General features: G+C 46.0%; 2 protein-coding genes across 12 annotated transcripts in view; both read left to right on the plus strand.

Annotated features, from left to right (window-relative positions):
• prdm10 (PR domain containing 10) overlaps positions 1-18649 on the plus strand; it is a 56463-nt gene extending 37814 nt beyond the window's left edge. Inside the window, exons 1-23 of one of the 10 annotated variants that reach the window (XM_085915727.1) lie at positions 9808-10759; positions 11810-11977; positions 12165-12338; positions 12423-12482; positions 12557-12661; positions 12812-12977; positions 13057-13298; positions 13472-13672; positions 13762-13834; positions 13928-14045; positions 14132-14255; positions 14377-14628; positions 15088-15432; positions 15563-15718; positions 15825-16004; positions 16076-16186; positions 16272-16472; positions 16582-16725; positions 16853-17023; positions 17238-17375; positions 17486-17684; positions 17771-17871; positions 17988-18649. In XM_085915727.1, the coding sequence (XP_085771853.1) occupies positions 11906-11977; positions 12165-12338; positions 12423-12482; positions 12557-12661; positions 12812-12977; positions 13057-13298; positions 13472-13672; positions 13762-13834; positions 13928-14045; positions 14132-14255; positions 14377-14628; positions 15088-15432; positions 15563-15718; positions 15825-16004; positions 16076-16186; positions 16272-16472; positions 16582-16725; positions 16853-17023; positions 17238-17375; positions 17486-17684; positions 17771-17871; positions 17988-18173 (3519 nt within the window). In that variant the 5' untranslated portion in view covers positions 9808-10759; positions 11810-11905 and the 3' untranslated portion in view covers positions 18174-18649. The other 9 variants (XM_085915730.1, XM_085915729.1, XM_085915728.1 and 6 more) reach the window with 9 other exon arrangements.
• An 86-nt stretch (positions 18650-18735) lies between these two features.
• On the plus strand, positions 18736-21918 carry LOC147054021 (uncharacterized). 2 transcript variants are annotated; one of them, XM_085915736.1, is made up of 9 exons: positions 18736-18867; positions 18953-19107; positions 19454-19780; positions 19925-20054; positions 20115-20209; positions 20303-20483; positions 20610-20693; positions 20755-20853; positions 20924-21918. In XM_085915736.1, exons 2-9 carry the CDS (start codon positions 18971-18973, stop codon positions 21203-21205), a joined length of 1335 nt encoding a protein of 444 aa, XP_085771862.1. In that variant the 5' UTR covers positions 18736-18867; positions 18953-18970; the 3' UTR covers positions 21206-21918. The 2 variants fall into 2 exon arrangements, with proteins under 2 accessions (XP_085771862.1, XP_085771861.1); XM_085915735.1 differs by having other exon boundaries at positions 18758-19107.
• Positions 21919-22255: the final 337 nt, after the last annotated feature.

Below are 22255 nucleotides of genomic sequence, written 5' to 3' on the forward strand. Positions count from 1 at the left end.
AAAGACAAGAAAAAACTTGATTCTATGAGTTCCGCTCTGATTGGTAGTGATGACTCTCGTCGCTCGTTTCCAAAAAGATTTATCGTGTCTTCTAATTTGAGGTGTCAAAGAAAGAGGAATCCAATCATTTCAATTGAATATTTGTGGACTTTAATTAGCACAAAGTTGGCTGTCGGGTCACGAGTATTCTTTGACGAATTGACTCTGTGAGCATGAAATGGAGATTACATTTGAATAAAGGCGGGGATAAGATTACACTTTATAGACTTGAATGAAATGAATTGAATTGTAGAATTAGTTGCAGGCAGTAGAAATGTATCATATTTTTGATTTCCTTGTCTTTCTTTGCATCGCCTCACACACTTCTTCTCTCGTAGTAGAGCTCAGTGCTGCCCAGGCATGTTGTGGCCAAACACAGTACTACACAAAATGTGCACAAATTTAAATTCACACTTACCTGTATCATTTAAAAAAAAAACAGACTCACCTGCATCATTTAAAAAACACACAAACGACAATAGTTTAAACTAAACGACGATTTGTGACAATGTCAGCTTTAAGTCGGCAGCTCTTTCAGGCCTCACAGGAAGACTCCGAGCGATTGTCCTGCCTGCACATTGACGGACATTTCTTCTCCCTCTCCTCTGTCTCACTTAATCTTCATCACCATAAAGCTGCCTGTCATTAATCTTCTTCCTCCTCACTCGGTCAGATCAATGTTTCCTTTTCCAGAGCAAAGACGGTAATTAATCCCCCGTCAGAGAGAGCCTTTCCCGACCTTAATCAATGTTTCTGGCTTCTTCTCCCTGGCCCTCAGAAAATGACTATCCTTTCTCTCTCCCTCTCAGATCATGTTCTACATTCCATCAGGGCCAATCAATGACTCTCATGAGCCACATAATGAACACTCGGGGCATTAAAGTTGCCAAACTGTTTAAAAAAAAAAAGAAACACCTTTAGTCTCTTGGGAGCTCATAAAAGTATGTTTGGAAGACAATTGCAACAGACTATAAGACATTTCTTGGTGTGGAGGGGGTGAAAAGGAAAATGGATCTTATCACTGATCAGACTCGTCAGTGAGCAAACGGTGCTGGCTAAAACTGTTAATGGCGGAATGTGGAAGCAGTGACGGGGGTCCGCCATCTATTTATCAAGAGTAGGGTGCATGAAATTGCCTCTTAACCTCAGTTAGAAGGTTTAATTAGAAATCACACGTTTGATACGAGACAGGGTGCGTCCGGTGGCGGAGGTGGGTGTCGGGGGGGGAGGGGGTCTTGCTGGAGCTCAGGCGGAGTGGCAGAGTGCACCCCCAGAGCTGTGAGGGTGTTGTCAGCTGGGGCATGAAGAAAATAACACCTCGAGTTGCCCTGCAAAACAAAACTGAATCTTTTTTTTTTTTTAAATGTTACTTTAACGAGCGGAGAGCCTCCTCAAAATTAGCATTGCAATTTTATATGCACTTTTTTTTTCAGGAATATTTATTAACAAACATAATCAATACAATAAGCTTTATTACGATTAATATATGTGGTATTTCCATAAATCTGTATTATTGGTCAGTCCACGTGCTGGTGTTTTGTTTTTTTGTTTTTACAAATTATTGATCAATCCAAAGGGTTGAAAATTGCTTGCGCTCTTATCACGACGTTAATGATTGTAATAATTATCAAATTTGAAGTCGGCACATTTAATAATTATTGTCAAATCATTCTAAACATTCTGTTGTTGTTTTTTTCAATATCATCCATCCCTTTTTGTCGAATACACCAGAGGACTATTTGCATTTTCCTATCATGTTATTTCAAAAGACTCCCCAAGTAAACTTGTCAAGGATTTTCCCGAGTAACCTGAAAAACACCTTCTGAGTCCTTTCATGGAATAACAGTGAACTGCTTTTTGACAATGAGTGCGCGAGAGGGTGGCCTCATTAATAGAAATCACATCTTGACACGCTAATGAGCTGCTCCACAAGCCTTTCAAGTCATTTTGAGGTGTTTTCAGTCTCTGACGATTGTAATGTGATGCGAGGCTCATAAGATTCCAATTTACTTTCAGTTCAAAGTTATCATTTATCCTCATTGACTAATATTCGCGCCGTACTGATGAGGCTGATGAAGTTTTTACATCTTGCATTTGAAACAGAAACAGAAAACTTTTCCGCTCTACAGTGAAGCTTTGCGCTGCCCACAAGAAAAGAGAAAAATCAAAGCAGCAACACAGAGGCTCGGCCATGTCCAAACCTCGCTAAATTCTTGCTCAGAGCTTAAGATTGCTGCTAATAGCGTCGGCTCACGTCAAACTGATGCGCGGGAAGGGATTAAACGTCTCCTGCAAGGAATATCGTCTCGGAAAGGTCGGTTAAGAAGTGGAGGGGGTTCTCGCATCGGCCGATTGTCGGAGCAAACGGCTCCATTGCTGTTGTGAAGGCGGTCGAGCATCTCGCACCGCTGGGCGCGGCTGCGACCTTTGACTCGGGAAAAGGTTGCTGTTGGAAGGGAAAAATGGTGAGGGTAAAAAGGTTACGCCAGTGGAAATGGAGTAAGGATGAGTTTTACAACACTGCGCTGGCATTTGAACACAGGACTAAATGTGGAAGCGAATAGCACTTCTCAACCTCCACTTCGCAAGACCCGCTCGAAATTGCTTTGTCGCTATTATGCTTTGCTCGTTTAAAAAATGTGTATTCGACGGCAATCGCTTAAAAAAAAAAAACGTAGCCTCTGAAGCTACTTTTATTTACCCAATCGGTGGGATTGTTTCATTGGCAGATATTAAATAAAATCGGTGTATTCTTTTTTATTTTGTAATATTCAGTATATTATTTCAGCAGGGCGAGATGGGGAGAAATATTTTTTTAATTGAAACAAATCTGCAATAATGTTGAAGGAAACTTGAGATATGACTGACTATACATTTAGCACAACCGTATGATTTGCTGAAATGTAACTTTTATTTCAAGTGTTGCAAACTTCCATTTCCTTGTTTGGCATGCCCCAACATGGCCAATAAACTTCTTGAATCTTGAATCTTTCTAACGACGGCAGGATTAATTAGCTGAAGTGTTGTGTGACTCCAGTTAGAGGTGTTAAAGCCTTACTGGACCGAGTCCAACCTGTTAATTAGACCTGTGGCTCCCGAAACCCGATAGGACGAGGGAACCCGAGGTCAATTGGACATCGCCCGACCGTATCGCACCAGAGCACATGCCGCTTTCCTATCTCGTCGGGACACGGACGCTCCAGGAACAATTTCCAGCAAGTCCTCGCATGACGCCACCACTAGCAAGATTTGAATGAAGCCTCACTTCACTCCTCTGAAACAGAAACGCTTGAGCTCGCTAGCACGTTAGCAAATTGCTAGCGTGAATTCACGTCGAGTGTAACTAAAAATGAAACGTGACCGCTTTTGTATTTTGTTTTGTTTTTATGTACCATTAATTTAACTATGTATAAATTAGAACATTGACATAATTCCACTGCATGATGATAAACATTTCTGTTAATAACTTGAATTCTCCATCGCTGTCTACCTCCACCCCGGACAATTTTTTTTGCCACAATGAAATGCTGCATGAGATAAAGTTCACCAGCTTGCAAGTAGCCTTGTCTCGTCTTGCTGCCGGCAGAAAAGTTTAAGCAGCCACAAAAAGAAGAAACTTGTGTGCGCAAAGTGTAAAGTTGAGAAGGGCAGCAGTCAGTCAGGTGATCAATCTGGGTTGCTTTAAAATTGAATGAGCGCTACTATAGATGTACATGACTGCCAGCGGCTCAGTTCACTCCCCAAAGACCGTTGTCTTTCTTTCTGATGCAGCGATGTAAAGCTTCACTTGTAGATGTAAATATTTTATTTTTCCGTCCTCAGAGTAACAGACAACGCGGCATTAAAATCGTATCATCCAACCCCCAAAACAAGTTGAGCTGACAGCTACATGGCCTCCAGTCAGAACGCTCTTGGGGTGGAAAACGGCCGTAGTGCCTGGGCAGCTTTTCGACATGATTTTGCGACGATAATCAGCCCCCCGCCGAGGCTCCCCTGATTGTTCCTGGCCGAGCACACGCTCCTTGATGACCCCCTCTCCGGCACACCGCAAGCTGACTTGGGTCCCTCGACCTTACCCTTTGTACGTCGCCCTGAAAGTGTTTTTTTTTTCTTTCCTCCACCCAGTTGGAAACGACTCGCGTCCATCAGAAAGTTAGGAGGTTTTTGGAAAAGTAAATCACATCATGATTCTTAAAAGTAGAACCAACAGCTGAAATAATGTAGTTGCGTAAGTGCGAACACCCGCTTATAATTGGGATGTGGCTGTGTTCAGAACTATCCAATCTCAAACTTATTTTAAATGGTAGCCAGTACACGCCCGTTGCCATTGAAAGTGACTCTGATGTACAGGGGGTGTAGACTTTTTCTATTCACCGTATGTCAACTTGATAAAGTTGAGTCTGCTGCTCAATGAGACCGCTGTTGCATCACATATCCCAATTGGGCCTCAGTTTTCGTCTGGTTTCGGGTCGACGCGTGGTTTCAAGTTGTCGGAAGCCTCTGCGTCACTTTTTTCCCCCCAGCCGTTTGATTGGTCTCGGGTTCCCGCAACATCCCAATGTGACACCAGATAAAAACCAGTGACAGGCCATTACCGCTCATCAGCCGCTATCGTTGTAATCACGCGTGTCAGCGCCTCATCAAAGCGGCGTTCCGGCAAATTGCGACGTCTGTCTCGCCTTGTCGGATGGTAACGTGCGATCCAATGACGCACGGCTTCTGATACACGAAATCTTTTGACACGGAAAGATGTTTTGAAAAGCACCTTTCATTAGCATGCAACAAGGGCACTGCTAAAGGCTAGCTCGCTAAAATGGCCCCGCCCCAACTGGAGTGTGAAAAAGAATCCTTTGTGTATTTTTATTGTTTGACTTGAAAGCATTTTAAATTGTGGAAAAAAAATGCCTCATTAATCAGTTGAGTAACGATTAACACCGTTTAGTGGCAGTTCACTTGTAACGTTTCTTAGTTTGACTTGCCACATTTTGGAAGCAGTTTCCCCAAATGACGTTTTGGCATCTTTTTACTTCCCTGCGAGCGTTGTACTCTCAAAGAGCGGCGGCGGCTAATTAAACTTGACATTTTTATTCAATGGCGCTGGAAAACAGAAGCGAGCGTGTGTGTGGATATATTACGCCGCAGATAGGATGAGTTCTTTAATCAATTGCGACTCGCGGAATCACACTTTGTATTTTTTTTTTTTTAATTTCCGTTCCCGGTGACGTGCGGTTATTAAAATGAATGCTATTTTCCTGAAAAAGCGTTTGGATGTCAAATGTCAGAGGAGGTCTGAGGCAAATGGCTTTGCTTTTCAATTATTCTGACAATTTGCCACCGTACATTTGCACTTTTTTTGTTTTTGTTTTCATTTACATCCAAATTTCTTTGTATTTTGTGACACTTGGTAAGATTTTTTACATTTAGTTATTCAGTCAACTTTTTAATCGTTAATATTTTCCCGCTTTTATTTTATTTGAATACTTATCAGTTTTTTTATTTTAGGACTTTGTTTAAGTCCTTTGTTTTACATTTTTACTGTAAATTTATTTCCCACTGCCATTGTATTGAATTTTACTTGCATTCCACGATGCTGAAATATTTAAAAAAAAGATAAAACTTGTTTGGTGAGGTGCTCGGAGTCACTTCGAAGATGATGTGACAGTGGTGAGGAAGCGTCCTTTCAAGTGAACACGAGTGACCATGCATCATTCCCCCTTTCGAGACAAAAAAAAGAAACAAAATCCTGGTCCTTCATTGGCTTCCTGTGGCGAGTTAGCCGGCGAGGCCCCCGGGGGGCCGCCGGTGTGGTCGCGAGGGGGCTTCATGCATTATTCACATGGGCAAATGATTTGATGTAACGCGGGAAGCTTCATCTCGAGAGCAGGCGTCAGGAAGGGAGAAGCTAATGTGTTTATTATGCTGAGATAATGGCGTGAAATTGAGGCCAGGGGTGCTGGATTCCGAGGAGTGTTTATACTTTATATTCATCGCCGCCATGCCGCCGAATGCCTCCTGCTCACGTGCTGCGTGCGTGTGTGTACACTCATTAATGAGCAAAGTAGGCAGTAAAGGCTCAGCAGATGTTTTCCTGCAATGCGCATTAAGTGTAATGTACACTTTTGCATTTAGAGATCATTTTGGATTAGGGGGAGAGGGAGTAAATGCTCCACCAGATGGTGCTGTACTGCTTTTCTTTTCACCCACAACAAATGATTGATGGTTCATTTTCCCAAAGGGAGACTCAAGTGGTGGCCCGGGGGCCGCATATAGGCCGGATTCAAACTTTGTGGCCCCGAGATTATTCACAAACAAACTTAATATGTTCGATTTACTTGTTGAAATTAAGAGAAACCAAACAATCCATGCATACATTTAAGATGTTTCTTTCTTGTTCTGAATGTCGCAATGCAGGTGTGCCTAATGAGCTGTCCACTTACAGAATGCAATTGCGATGTTTAGTATTGAGCGTGCGTGCGTGCGTGTTTGTCACGTCACTCAACCTGACACTCGAGTCAAGTTTTTGCGTGGCGTGCTAATCATATTCATGACGGCCTGCCGGTAAATTGAGGTCAGGTGGTATCAGTCGCAGCAGAGCGTGTGCTTCTAACGTCACGTTGAGAGAAATATGAAATCCTAAAAAAAAAAAAAAAAAAATGGTAAAGAACGGGTGGGCGAGTCTCATAGCAGGAGGAAGAGGAAATGAAATTGCTTCTCTTCAGCTTCTTTTAAGAATGAAAAGTAATCAACTCAATTCACACTGCGGGATTATTTTAAGCGTACGTGCAAGTCGGAGTTTTTTTACGCGAAGGGAGGGGGGGGGGCAGTATAATCACTCCGTCGTGTATAAAGTAAAATAAAAGCAAACGAATGCAAAATGAAATCAAGTCTCCCAAAATACAGTGGCCAGGTGGAAAAAGAAGTGAAGCATTGTTGTGAGTCCACAGACTTGAACCTTTTTCAGAGTCACAAACCTGAAGTTCCAGATGCAACTTTTAAACGAGCCAAAAGCACTCTAATTCCAAATTTTGTGCGCGGGCTCGTGTCGGCTGCTGTTCTGAACCTGTCCGTCAGAATATTCCCACACCAGTGAGCTCTTTGTCGTTGTTTTGTTTTTTTGGTTTTTGGACTCTTCAAGAATCTCCCCTAGTAGGTGGTGCCCTTCAAATAATTCATAACAAAGAAAATCATGCTTAATAAAGCTTAAACGATTCAACATCAAGATGAGTTCAAATTAGGCTTAAAAAAAAGACAAAGAAAAATCAAGCCCAAAAAGTGAACTTATGCCAAACATAAAGTAAAAGCATAGACGGTGCAGAAAAAAAGGGCAAAGTAAACCAAAAATGACTGCAAAGTGATTTTCGAGGATCTGCCCCGCAGCGACGAGCACGGCCGCCACACACTGCGTGACCTCGGCTACGGCAGCGTGACGCGACACGGCGCTAACGGCGGGACGTCGGGTCGGGCGACGCACATCAAGCCACTTAGAGCGTTCCCCGTGCGCTGCGCGGTAGCGGGGGGTCGCCCGGGCGTGGTTGCAAGTGTCGTCCCACGGGGTGCGCTCGCACCACTTAACAAGTCCACCCACCGTTGCCTCGGGATTCTCAACCTGCCCCCTCTGAAGTTCTGACCTCGTGAAAGTTCGTTAAGTGTTGGAAATGAAGCGGCTTCATTAGCGACTTTGCTACAGTTTCGCTTATGTGCGTTTGTATTATTCGAATATGCACGGCCAACTTTTGCCAACAAGTATTTTAGCTTTTGGTCATGTCTCTATTTTTTTTTATGTTCTGTAACTTATGGCAAAGATAAGATAGGGTTAAAGAAATATCTTTTGAAATGACTTTTTTTCTTTTACAAGATTTTCTTCCCTCCCATACTTCATTTCCTGGGAGGCTGGCAAGCTTGCCTCCGAGGGATGTTTGGGTCTTGGGCGGGATGGGGTGGCAGGCTGTTGATTTGACAGAGCACTTGTGACAATCCTGAGGACACCGCAAGTGCCAGGCTCTCCATCCCGGAGGCCACGTCGCAGGAGAGCAGATGAGCCGAGACCCCAGGCGCCAGGCGGGGTGGGGGTGAGGCTCGGGGGGGGGGGCGTCAACGTGGATGCACGCTGCCACCCAGAGGACAAGTGATGCAATTATTTTGCTCATTTACACTTTGTGCAGAAGTGTTGAAAAGAGGGGTGCTCCCACTTTTGAAAACCACTGGTTTTCCAACCCCTGCCGTCCCGCCCCCGCCCCACATCAGAGTCTGAACCCCAAAGCAGCATCGCCTCAGCCCAGCACCAGTCTTCCCCTGTGGCTCGCAGTCACGCTGGGCACCAGGCTATCTCCTCCGAGGAATTGTGGCAATAAAGGAAGGCCATTATCACAGTCACCTGGGAGGATGCCATGGCGATTGCGAGTAGCGTGACAGGAAGCCAGCTTCTAGCACTCATTAAAATTCATATTCCGGCTCCCGCGCCCAGGAAACCTTTTTTAATATGACTTTGCTATCCTTTAATAGACTAAAAGATTGAAATATTTCCTACGGCCCTTTTGTCGAAACCATGTGATGAACCTAACTAAGCGATTGGCAACTTTACCAGACTGAACAAAACAATGAGTTACAATATTGGTTAACTGTCAGTTGGCTAGTTCGTCATCCAATTGTTAGACGATAAGTCAGTTCAAATGTCGTATGGTCGTAAATTCGGTGACAAAAAAAGAAGCAGCGACCGGACCTGTTGAGTAATCTTGATGCCCTTCAAAGAATGACAAACACGTTGATCCTAAAAGCTGCACAAAATGCCGTCCAAGAAACTTGTCGGTTCCAGCGTTAGTTTGTTCGTCCATCTGTGCGTCCGTCTGTTGGTGCCATCAGCCAACTTGGACGAGGTTGGGATATCGCTCTGTCCGTTTGTCACTGCGCTGACCTGACATCCGTCAATTTGACAACGCTGAGAGGAAAAACACACAATGGGAGAAGCAAAGAGTTGAAATTGTTCCTTGGCCGAGCTCCTTGACAATAGTCAATATCAAATAAATTAGCTGCATTAAAACGAACTGAAATGCAGATTGTAAATGAACCAACAGTTCAGAACATACATACGGACTAAGTGATGGCTAAAAAAAAAAAAATCATAAATTGGGGCCATTGTTTGTGAAGTAGCACCTGAATACGCAGTGGCCTTTGCTGGGCTCTGTCCAAACAACATTTGTGGATCTTTAAAAGAAGCCAGAGAGGACGCACTCAATGTTTTCCACCATTTGTCTTTTAATTCCATTTTCTTCCCAGTTTGGAAGTTCAAGGACATCAAGACATTCCATTTGCTCTCTCCTCCTTCCTCTAGATTAGATTTTTTTTTTTTCTTTAAATCTCCTTCTAAGCAGAAAGAATTGCACGGGAACGACTGCTGAAGGAACGCTATTGATTATAACAAACCTAATGTCTCCACAAGGAGTGGGATCAATAGTGCTAAGCTGGCTCATATCTGCTGAGTGAGGCTAACACTTCCTATTCAGAGGTCATCTGCACACACAAACACATTCACAATTCTTAACTGTGCTGTCATTAATATTGAATTGAATTCTTGACTAGTGCAGTCTCAGATTTTTTTTTATACGACGGACCGGTTTCTCATCAAGCAATGTTTTGAGAGACTGTCAGAGAAACAAATAAAAACAAATGATTTCGATAACAAAAGGTCTATTTCACACTGATAGGATGGTACAAACAAAAGCAACTAATTCAGTGTTTGTTGGGGGGGGGGGGGGGGGTTAAAATCTTGATATTGCCGACAGGCACCCAGCTGCTCACACACAAATGATGTCACTCACGGGGCCCCTAAAGCCGCACAGCCAACATGGAACACAACAATAAATAACTTTATAAGACCATTTTATTTCTACAAATCCCAGGTTCAAACATTAACTGTGGCCCTGGGCCAGTATAGCGCTGTCGGGCCACCCTTTGACTCTGGTCAGATTGGGCCGGTACAAATTTCATCAATAAGATGATTCATGTCATCAGATTTTATATATATTTTCACTGCTCACCATTCATCATTTTAATCTCAGCAAACAGTGAGCATTTACTCATTTGTATGTCGTCATTTAAAATCTCTTAATTCTCATGACTCTTTCTAGCAGCTTGACTTGCAAATGAGGGCGAGTTCAATCAGAGAACACGCACACGCACACATTAAATGAGGCATGTGGGGGTGTAAAATGGAAATGTCGCTGCTGTAATATTTGCCTGCACGACTCAGCACAATCCACCACTGCAGCAAAGCTTGACACTAAAATGTGAAGAACACCATTGCCATCTGCTGGCCTTAGTGTGTAACGCAGCCTAGCAGTGCGATTAAATTAACCGTTCTTCTTCGGTGGTCTGGTCCCGTTTGTGACGCAGTGGCAAAGCGCTACCTACTGACAATTAAGAATATAATATGGGAGGAGATGATTGGACAACGGCCGTGTTTAACTGATTTGATTGGCTGCAATTGAAGCACCATTGGATCTTTTTTTTTTAAAACTGTTCACTATTTTAATGAGAAAACAATTAAGATACAATAGTAATGTTTAATATAACAATACGCAGTTTAATCTAGAGTTTAGAATCGTCCTATGATTACGGTTGTTGAGGGGTAAATGCCCACCAATCAGAGGGCAAAGAGTGTACGTTGCTGGGCAGATTATGTTAATATATGCAATACGACCATCGCTGCAGCTACCATTCTGAGGTAAGAACAGCTTGCTTTTTTTCCATACAACGTCTTAAAAGCAAGGATTTTCTCCACTGATAAGCACCGCGCAAGTGGCAAGTAGTCTTTTTGTTGTCGGACGTTCGTCTGCTTTCCAATTTGTAAGCGCCGATAAAGAAGATGATATTTGTCGCTAGCTCGCTCTTCGTCCACGTCTCCCGACGCTAATAGTCCCACCCAAAATGGAGCCCGTCTTCCTTGTTCCACACTCGCCTTGAAGGGCTGGGATAGACAAACCAACTTGGGGGACGGGTGGATCGACGGAATTAAGGCACTTATTTACTGGTTCATACCACGTTTTGTTAATAATGTTAGAAAGAGGTCGATGACGCGTGGAACGAGATGCTATCCATTCCTCTTATGTCGGCTTTCCAGTGGCCCTAAAAGGCCGAAATGCTAACACCAAACGCCCGCGTTTCTACTGCGCTCTAATTTGTGGTATGGTCCGGTTGGGACCGACAACCTGCGGGGTTAACGTGGGGGGTAAAGCTCATTTATCGATAAGGCTATTTTGACTGATTAAGTTTACCGTCGTATCCCCCCCTCCATGCACAGTTGCAATTGCTCCAGCACGTATTTGCATTTGGGCACCGGATCCCCGACGGCTTTGCCGGCAAACCTTAGCCGACCTTGGTGTGCTTTACCCCCGCTTCGAGTGTGCTGGATGACCGCTCTGCGTGTTTATGATGGAGCACGCTGCTGCTTGCTGGAGGTGTATTGACAACCTGTGAACATTCCCAGAACGTGTTATTTAATTTCCCCCAATGGACGTATTCAACATTTATCCTACAAACGCGCTGCACATTTGTACATTTATGCCAAAAAACACAACCCATTTTATTGTATGGCAAGAATTGTCTTTGTATCTATTTTTTAAACTTACAATACAACAAATTACAATAAACTCATCTGACACTTAATGTGACAATGTAATTGAGTCTATATAAGTCACAAATTCATTTTGTATGAAATCTTTAGTTGAACATGAAGCCTAAAGTTCAGTCTGGTGTTGTGTTCAAAAATTGGTAGTTGCAGTTCAGTTTCTTTGTCCGCCATTACTTGACGATGAAGGTGTCCGTGGTCATTTCAAGCGGACTGCGGTGACGGCTGACCACCTGCGTTGCCATGGAAACCAAGCCTAAGCCTCCCACCGTGTGGAGTCAGTCCACGAACACAGATTCAGCCGACGCCACACAGGTTAAAAAAAAAAACGTACACAACGCCGTTTAAATAAGTTGAATTTACCACTCAAACTAGTTTAGTTTTTTAAATCACAAATTTGTCATTTGCAATACTCATATTAATATAGTCAAATTGTGCTGTCACATTTGAAAAGGGGCTATTAATATAGTGGGTATGGTGATTGTCTTGGTTTGCGTTGCAGGTTCACTTTGAAGGTGGCACGGTGGCCCAGATCGTGTACAGCGGTGACGCTGGCGATCAGGCGGAACGCGGGCAGCAGCAACAGGTGGTCTACACTGCCGACGGCAGCTCGTACACCTCGGTGGAGTCCACCGAGCACACGCTGGTTTACATTCACCCTGCAGATGGAACTCAAGTCAGGCTTGTTAAAAAAAAAAAAAAGTATATATATATTTTTTTATCTGGGCTCCTTTCATCCATTCTTGTAACTTCCTCTCAGGCAGTGTTTGCAGATCAACCTCAAGTGGCGTACATCCAGCAGGACGGCACGACTCAGCAGGTGCCTGCGGGTGGATTGTCAATCCATTTTTCTTATTTTGAAAGTTTTAAAATAAATCTACTGTCCCTCCGCAGGTAGCGGTGTTGCTGCCGAGCGGGCAAAACATGAACGCCGCCAGTCTGCACGTCCTCAGCAATGTGGCCGAGGCACCCCAGGCCACCTTGGAACCTGCATCTCAGGTGAGGGCTTGATTCGCTGCATCATAATAATGACATTCTAAATGAGGGTGAAGTTTAGGTCTTGCTAATTTCCTTCCATAGGCCAAAGAGTGACTGTAAATTCTAGCTGTCTGTCTTGACCAACACCATTTTGGATTCCAACCTGTCCAGCAGGAGCAACTGCCCGTGTCGGATTCGCTAGCCGACATGGCGCAGCCCCCATCCAGCCCGCTCGGGGCCATGGACACCACGGACGACTCTGAAGAAGACGATGAGGACGAGGATTCGGACACAGACGACTGGGAGCCTCGTCAGCGCTTCAACCCTCACAACCTCTGTGCGTCCATATTTTCAATGTGACCGCTCACATTACAGTTTTAGGAAGTGAGCAAGAAAGTGTGCCTAACCCCCCGCAGGGTGCGAGGAGTGCAACAACACCAATCCCTCAGAGTGTTTGAACCACGGGCCCCTCCACCCGATCCCCAACCGGCCGGTGATGTCCAGGGCCCGTGCCAGTCTGCCTCTGGTCCTCTACATCGACCGCTTCCTGGGCGGGGTCTTCTCCAAGAGGCGCATCCCCAAGCGCACACAGTTCGGCCCCGTGGACGGACCCCTGGTGGCCCAGAGCGAGCTGCAGGACAACTATTTTCACCTGAAAGTGAGCCCTTGCGCCCCGAGACAGGATGGAAACTGTAAAAACACTTTAATTAACTGGACAAGCACATGTTGCACGGTGCATTGCCAACACCGTCACCTACTGACAAGTTAAAGTATTTTTTTCAAACAACTGCAGATTGTTTGCCACTCAGGCTTTCTCCATTGCTTCCGCAGCTTTGCGTGCTGGACTCGATAAAAGACCTCGAGAAGTCAGAAGACACGTGGCTGGACTTGTCCGACGAAGACAGCTGCAACTGGATGATGTTCGTGCGGCCCGCCCAGAACCACCTGGAGCAGAACCTGGTGGCGTACCAGTATGGCGCCGACATCTTCTACACCACCATCAAGAACATCGAGCCCAAGCAAGAGCTCAAGGTCGACGCCGCGCCGTGTTTTGAGCAGAGTCAACTTCGGTGTGGATATTTGGAAACTTAATTTTTTGCATCTTTGTCGTCCTTTTGCAGGTGTGGTATGCAGCGTCCTATGCAGAGTTTGTCAATCAGAAGCTTCACAGCGTTACAGAAGAAGAGAGAAAAGGTGAGCGTCAGCATCATGTCGTAATCGTCGATTGATGATTTTAGTCATCAATTGCCAAATGCGTGCTCTTCCCTCATTCGGTTCTTCCTTCAGTTCTGCGGGAGCAGGAGAAGAACTGGCCGTGTTACGAGTGCAGCCGGCGTTTTGTGAGCTCCGAGCAGCTCCAGCAGCATCTCAACCTGCACGACAACATGATCTACTCTGTTGGAAGGTAATGTTCTCCTTCTTGTTGCAGGCTTTTGGTCACAAAGGACAGATTTATTTATTTTTTTTCCATTTTGGCTCTTCCTCTTCTAGATCCAGAGGGCGTGGCCGGGTCAGAGGCAGGAAGCGATTTGGGACGGGGAGGAGACCGGGGCGACCGCCTAAATTCATTCGTTTGGATGCGCCGGTTGAAGATGATGTGGGCAAGACGACGACGGTAAGTAGGCAGTAGTTATAATACCATCAGACATGCTCTGCTAGAAATATAAATTGAAGGTTTTTGTTTTATTTTGTGAATTTGATAATAATTAGGAAAAATAATTTTACATTCTTCTCAGGAGATGCCGGAGCTGACCGAGGCGCAGCCACCGGACGAGCCAACGGAGACGGCACACAACGGCGTGGAGATGACGGCGTCCGAGCCGGACACCGAGGCAGATGGCCAAACGTCCTCCCCGGCGCCGGATCCCGTTTCTACCCTGCCTGCCGAGGTGGACGTGCCGCTCCCAACCAAGGAGGACCCCGTGCGGAAGGACCAGTCGGATGCTCAGCTCTCGTCGCCCGACGTGCGGCGCTTGAAAAAGATGCGGGTGAGACACAAACACTCATCACAAGGTGTTTGAGTGTGTGTGTTTGTTTGTCAACATTGTGTTTCTCTTCCTAATGCGGCCCTCTTTCAAAGACGGATGTCCAGGTAGGAGGGACACTCATGGGTGCACTTTAGCCAATCAAAAGGCTGAAAAGGCAGTTGAATCGGTCGCCTCAGTGTTGATGTACTGTATATTTATTCCGATCGGCGCTCAGCCCTTTTTTTTTTTTTTTTTTTTTCCACAGTATGTTGCAGAATGTTAACCATAGTAAGAATAACGCTTGTGTGTTGAAATCAAAAGACAAATATAATTTTTGTCATCAATTAATTATATTAGCTTGTATAAAAAAATAAATAAAAAAAAAAGATAATAGCAAGCTTTGAATGAAATGGTCGTGTATTCATATTTGGATTAAAAAAAAAAAAAAAAGCTCACCGGTTTTCCTGTGCGTGTTGTCAGAACGCAGCTCTGCAGCATCACTTCATTCGCAAGAGCTTCCGCCCCTTCAAGTGCAAACACTGCGACAAGGCCTTCCGCGACAAGGACAAGCTTGAGCAGCACCTGCGCGTCCACGGCCGCGACACCTTCGTCTTCCCGTGCCACCTGTGCAGCAAAACCTTTGTGACTGACACGGCTCTGGACGATCACCTGCTGGTGCACACAGAGAACCGCTCGTACACTTGTCTGCTGTGCGCCGAGAGCTTCGACAGGCTGGACGTGCTCAGGGACCACATCGAGATGCACGCCGTCAACGGCGTCTTCACCTGCCCGTCCTGCAAGAAGACCTTTCCCGACTTCATCCAGGTCAGTTGGTGTCCCTTCGCACGAGACCGTCGGTGTCTCTTGTGAGACTTTCTGAAACTCTTGTCCCGGCTGGAATTTGTACCGCGTCTCGTGTTGAGATCTATGATTTTTATTTTATTTTTTCCATTAGGTGAAAAAGCACATCCGCTGCTTCCACTCCGAGAAGATCTTCCAGTGCCCCAACTGCGACAAGGCCTTCTGCCGGCCCGACAAGCTGCGCCTGCACATGCTCCGCCACTCCGATCGCAGGGACTTCCTGTGCTCCACCTGCGGCAAGCAGTTTAAGGTCAGGCCAAAGTGCAAGAGCCCTCAATCATGACTTGCTTCTCCAACTGACATCTGCATTGATCCCTTTGCGATCCCTCGTATGACACGACACATTGTTCCTCCAGAGGAAAGACAAGCTGCGGGAGCACATGCAGAGGATGCACAATCCCGAACGGGAGGCCAAGAAAGCCGAGCGCAACCAGCGCTCCAAAAGCCACAAAATGAAGACGCCCACCACCGACTTTGAGAGCTTTATGTTCAAATGCAGACTATGCATGATGGGATTCCGCCGCAGAGGAATGCTGGTGAGCCCGCCAAAGCTTGCCGTGGCCCGTAATCAGAGCCTGCCGTGAATGTTGATGATATGTTGCGGCAGGTGAATCATTTGTCCAAGCGTCACCCCGAGATGCGCGTCAACGACGTCCCCGAGTTGACGCTGCCCATCATCAAGCCCAACCGGGACTACTTCTGCCAGTATTGTGACAAGGTGACCCGACCATCACGCGCAAAATAATAAATAATAAGAGATAAATGTTTATAAACAAAGTGACATTCTATCACCTTGTTCGCAGGTGTACAAGAGCGCCAGTAAGAGAAAATCGCACATACTGAAGAACCACCCGGGAGCCGAGTTGCCGCCCAGCATCCGCAAGTTGCGCCCGGCCGCTCCCGGCGAGCCCGACCCCATGCTGACCACGCACACGCAGCTGGCCGGCACCATCGCCTTTGCGCCCGTCTGCTGCCCGCACTGTGACAAGCAGTACAGCAGCAAGGTCAGTGTGAGGCCAACAGATTCGAGGCATACGTTTTACAGAACTCTCTGGAAAACCTGCCAAGTCACTTGTATGTCAAGGCGTCTTTGTGTGTGTGTGTGTGTTTCAGACGAAGATGGTGCAGCACATCCGGAAGAAGCATCCAGAGTTTGCTCAGCTCACCAACACCATCCAAGCACCCCTGGCGACGGCCGTCATCACCAGCGCGCCTGCCGTCATCAGCACGGACAGCGCCTCCGCTGAGGCTGTCGCGGTAAGTCGTCGACCGTGCAGTATAGCAGAATGACAATTTCAAATATCATATATCTTAAACATTTTATTGTAATACAGATTAAGTGATTGCTTGTGTTTATTAAGACAAATGTGTTTTTTTCTGGCAGACCACTGACTTGCTAACGCAGGCCATGACGGAACTCTCCCAGACGCTGACTACTGACTACAGAACACCACAAGGAGACTACCAGAGGATCCAGTACATCCCCGTCTCCCAAGCAGGCAGCACCTTGTCCCAGCCGCAGCACATTCAGCTGCAGGTGGTCCAGGTGGCGCCGGTAACAACCGTGACTTGTCTTTCTTGACTTGAGTAGCTTTATAGTTAAGGGAGGAAGCTAAGTTTAGCCTCATGGCAATTTTGAACATCGGGAAGTTGAAACAAAGTTAAGGTTTTTGTTTTGTTCAGAGGGCTCCGGTTTCAAAGAAGTGTCAATTTCCCCTTTGGCGAGTATTGAAAGGACCCGGTGGTCACCGTGTTTTGTGTTTGGCCAGGCTTCCTCCCCGCACTCTCAGCAACAGACGGTGGATGTGGGCCCACTGCACGACCCGCACGGCTACAGCCAGCACTCCATCCAGGTGCAGCACATCCAAGTCACCGAGCCCTCGGCTTCTGGGCAAGGTGTCGCCCAGGTACCGGTCCACTCGACATTCGTTTCCTTCACTTTCTGTCGCGTTAAATGGTGCCGGTTCATTTTCCTGCTCAAATACATGACAGCAAGCATCTCTAACTTGTCTCCCAGGTGAGTGGTCAGCCACAAAGCCCCAATTCCCAACAGACCAATCAGGAGCTGAGCCCGGCCCAGCTGACCCCTGTGACGCTGGCTCAGAATCACAGTCTTCAGGGCAGCGGGACGCCTCAGCAGCAGCAGCAACAACAGCAGCAGCAGGGAGCAGTGCAGCACGCCTACATACCCGGGAACTGGAACTACCGAGGTTACCGTGAGTCCAGCCTGCTGTACACACTCGCAGATTCCTGCCATGTGACCAATGAGCTCTTCTTCTCATTCCCTGTACTTTTACCCAAGCAGCCTCCGAGATCCAAATGATGACACTGCCCCACGCTCAGTACGTCATTGCAGAGGCTGCCACGCCGGTGACTGGAGCCACCAGCAACCAGGTGAAAGCGGTGAGTGGACCTCAAACCTGGCCTGAGATCCTTTGTGCATATTATGATTTGATCCGGTGTCTGTAATTTCATATTTTGACACAAATGGATGCGATTCTCCCTTGGGTCCCCTCCAGACTCATTACGTCATCTCCGAAGGTCAGACAGAGCTGGACGGCAAAGCTTCAGGCGCCGTCAGTTCGGGTCCGAATCACGGCGAACACTTGGAGCCGTCGGCCCGTCAGCAAGCCTCCACGCAGTATATTATCACCACCACAACTAATGGGAGCGGCGCCAGCGAGGTCCACATCACCAAACCCTAAAAACACCCCTGAACTTTGACCCCCTCGCTTCTAATCCACTCCCACCACTAATCCTGCCCATCGGCAGTTTTGAAGCACGTGGACTAAAATCAAATGAAGACTCACTGAATTTAGGAGACAAAATGAAGACCAGCACAGTTTTATGTGTTTGTAAAGTGTTATGTTGTTGTCGATGTGTCACACGCTGCTAGAAAAGTCAACAAATGACAAGTCTCAAAATTATTTTCAGCTTTCCAAACATCAACTTCCGCCTAAATGGGGGGGGGGGGGCTTTATGCCTTTGGAATACCCAAAAAAGTCACTTATTTGTATACCATAACTCCAACAGAAAATGAAGCTCTTCCAATTTAATAGCGCAGCCGTTACATTTTTGTTCTACAACCTTATGGTGGAAGCAAATTAGTTTTTACAGTACACAGAAAATATTAATAGGTAACACAAAAAAAATTCCATAACCAAATAAAAGAAAATCAAAACCTTTTGATCAAATCCTTGTATAAAACAAACCCAGAGTATTCACAGGGGTAGGCCAGGCTAATTACAATATTTCCTTAAGTTTACAGAAATTTGCCAGCTCATGTTTAATGCAAGCATGTGTGTTGTATTGTGAGCTAATTATAGCTCAGAGTTGTCTTGAGAGGTCAGGAAGTGGCTGCGTTGCTTTCCGAGGCGGGGCACCTCCATCAATCTCACGGTTAGTACCTGTTCTACAAGATCGGCAGGTAAATCGAAAGTCTCGTCGTCATGCCGCTCTAGTGCTTTTCCCAACTTTCTCAAAGCATGTCAGCTGGCCGCATATGACGCTCAGCGGTGCCGGAGGTCACGATGGCCCGGATTCTAGCGCGAGAGCGGTTCTGGACCGGGCCCTGGACCGAACCAACCGCGGGAGGTGGGAAGGAGAACCTATCCAGGAGTGTTTAAAAAAGACCCACAGGTGAGATGACTATCTGCTGACACCTCAACGATGATTTGAAGCACAAATCTACAAATATTTGGTTGACACTAGCAAATATGACTTGTGGATTGCTTTTTGTTTGCCAAATTGCAATCTTCTGGAATGCAGTTGTTTTTACTTGCCTGATTATCTTTGACCTTTTGCTCCTGGTAAATGGAATGAGGTCGCTCGGATTTGCAGAATAGTCAACTCTACTAAGGATTGGCATGGAAGTTTTTAATAAAATTTTGGTATTTGCCAGAATAAAACGTTACTGATTAATCGGGTGAGTCACAGATATAAATAAAGTACATAAAATGTGGCAAAACATTTTTATTTTCCGCAGCTCAGAGCACCCATCACATGATCTTCAAATGCTGTCGACCTCATCAGCCACACAAACGTGGAGGAGAAGGTGGAAGAAGCTCTTCTCCAGTACAGGATGCGTCACGTTCCTGCCAGTGGCTGCGGTGTGGTCGGTTTGCCACCTGGGGGCGCCACTGTCTCTAGAAGATGTGTGTTGGCAAGGGGCACTGCTGTGCCTTTTGTGGGGAACCCTGGCGGGCTGCGTCTACGCGCTGCTGTGCTACTTGAAATCGTCCCCGAGACAGGAACTCACTCCCGTGATCAAAGAGGAAGTTGTCACTCCAATCAAGATGATGACAAATGAGCGGTGAACTTGTATTTTTTTTATTCATTTTTTTATTGGTTATATTCTTTATCATCTTTATCACTTATTGCGAATATTTTCAGCCCCCAAAATAATCTACAGAGAACATCTAATACGGGTCCTGATTTTGTGGCCTCGTGTTTCCAGGTGCTCAAGTTCAGATGTCCCAATTCCTCTCGCTCTTGCCCTGGCCGAGAGTCTGCTACTGAGCGTCCTTCAGGAACCTCTGACAGACCCTAGCGGCCCTCACATGCAAGATCTCCTCTCCAGGTTGGAGGTGAGTCTTCATTTTCTCAGGTGACGTGCGAAGACTTTGTTCATTCTCCCCCATTCGCAGGCCGTGTTCCACACGCTTAAGAGCGTTGACCCGGGGTCAGAGTTCACGGAGCTGACTGAAAAAGTGACGCTCATTCAGAGCTACTTACGGAAAAGGTCCAGTGCAGGTTTTCTCTGCAGAAATAGAAAGTCGGGAATCTGATTTGACTTCGTCGTGGAGGTTTCTCAGACGTTTCTCTCTGTGTGCAGGAGCAGCTCGCTGAGAAGGTTGCTTCAAATCCAGCCTGAGTTTGAAGCCGGAATAAAAGAGCTGCAGGAGGGCGTGGTGGTCCGCTGGGGCCGACTGGAAGAGCTCCACACCGGAGTCACGCTTACTAAAGAGGGCGGTCAAGAGCTTAAAGACTTGACCTCGGCCCACCAGGACACCGAGGTAAACAAAGAAGGCTTGAGTTGCTTTTACACAGAATTTTTTTTTTATTAAATTAAAATGAGCTTATAATTATTTCACAATGTTTGCTTTTTGCCTCCTCAATTAACATTTCGTGCATGTGCAAAGACCTTATCTGCAGTCTTGAGCCACCACAGGAAACAACTAGATGACTGCCAAGTTCTCCTGAAAGACTGCACACAGCTCCTTCAGGTAAACATCATCTGAGGAACTGCTGGGATGTGAACCAACTCAGTCTTGCCTGGTCCTCTAGGAGTTGATTTGGAGTCACAGCCATACAGGCAGCACGCTCAGAAATTGCCAGAGTGAGTCTGTGTGGCCAGAGATGCTGCTTCAGTCCAACATGGAGCAGGTAGTCATTCTTTGGAACAGTTTCTTGGTTCTTCATACAGAATTGAAAAAGGTTCTGCTTGTGTTCACAGTTTGACAAGGTACAGGAGAGCTTCCTGTCCCTGGAACAGCAGACCGCCACCTTCCAGGCTCACCTGGAGGGGCTTTCCAAAGGTAAGGAAAGGGAGCATGCCAGCGGGGCCTCCTCGCCGGACCTCAACGGCGGACTCTCCAGCGAAGTTTCCTCAGAGCATCTCGACTCGGACGACGAGTCGGACCGTCGCCTCTCCTTGTGTCAGAGGTCGGCGCAGCACTTGTCATCCACGATTGGACGCTTGCGAAAAACTGAAAAGAAAAAAAAAAGAACGGATTGAGCATTAGAAAGAAAAGTGATGAATATTCCAAAACCCCCAAAAGTTGCAGGTAAGACTAACCCATGGCTGAATATGAATGTCTGACACAAGGGGGCGCCATAACACCTGTTATCCCAGTATTCTGCCATATGTACAAACTGATTTCCAGTCTTTTAGCTATTTTACTGCACTTGTCTGTTCAAACTGAGCATGCGGATGAGCGAAAAGTGGGGGATAATTTAAAAAAAAAAAATGGAGCTGCAGGCAGCAATATATGTGCCTTGTTTTTCATAGCAAATCTTTGAAATGATTTTTTATCTGAAACTTTTGCCCCTATGCCTTGCAGAAAAATAGATACCTTGGTATCACATCAGTTTCATATTTCTGCATATAACCACACCTTATTTGGGTAAATTACTTTGTAGCGGTTTGTCAAAGTAAGAGCTGCTGAATGAATCCAATATGGCTGACTTCCTATTCAATTTCAGGCATGAGTCCCTTGAGACTTTTGTGGGTCCTGTTATGATCCACCCTATGTAGTGTCCATCTGTGAAAGTGTTGTCGGGGTTGTTTTTCGTTCGAACTTTCTTACAAAGTATGAGCCTTTGAACTGGTCTAGAATGGTTACGCAAAACCAAAATGGCTGACTTCCTCTTCAATCGATTACAAGCGTGTTGCGGTATCAATTTGTCATCATAATAAACGACTACTTTTGCACTGTCCAGTATGATAAAGGTTTGTCTTTCACTCAAGACGATCAAATTCTTTTTTTTTAAGGTAGGGGGGCTCAAAGAGCAGAATGAAGCTATCCGAAGGGGGATGTAGGTCAACGCCGGAAGCATTTTTGTTATTATTATAAACGACGCAGCCCTCTTGACCTGAACGTCTTTGATCCCAAATTCAATTACGTCTCTGAAGGTTCGCCGCGCTCCTTCTGAACAAGTTTGAAGAAAAGTCGTTTGAAAGTAAACACAGATGCCATTCGACTACAGAGGTCGGCGGCATTGTCAATTTTCTCGGGTTGTGTTTGCTCCTCGAAGGGATTTGGATGAAAGGAACGTTATGGCGCGG

The sequence above is a fragment of the Syngnathus leptorhynchus genome, chromosome 7, assembly GCF_054491065.1.
Source record: "Syngnathus leptorhynchus isolate UIUO chromosome 7, UIUO_Slep, whole genome shotgun sequence".
Lineage (NCBI taxonomy): Eukaryota > Metazoa > Chordata > Actinopteri > Syngnathiformes > Syngnathidae > Syngnathus > Syngnathus leptorhynchus.

Coding starts and splice junctions, on each gene's coding strand:
- LOC147054021 (XM_085915735.1), top strand. CDS start 18,758: ATGCAAGCATGTGTGTTGTATTGTGAGCTAATTATAGCTCAGAGTTGT. Junction 19,108..19,453: donor TGTTTAAAAAAGACCCACAG/GTGAGATGACTA, acceptor TATTTTCCGCAG/CTCAGAGCACCCATCACATG. Junction 20,055..20,114: donor ATCTCCTCTCCAGGTTGGAG/GTGAGTCTTCAT, acceptor CCCCATTCGCAG/GCCGTGTTCCACACGCTTAA.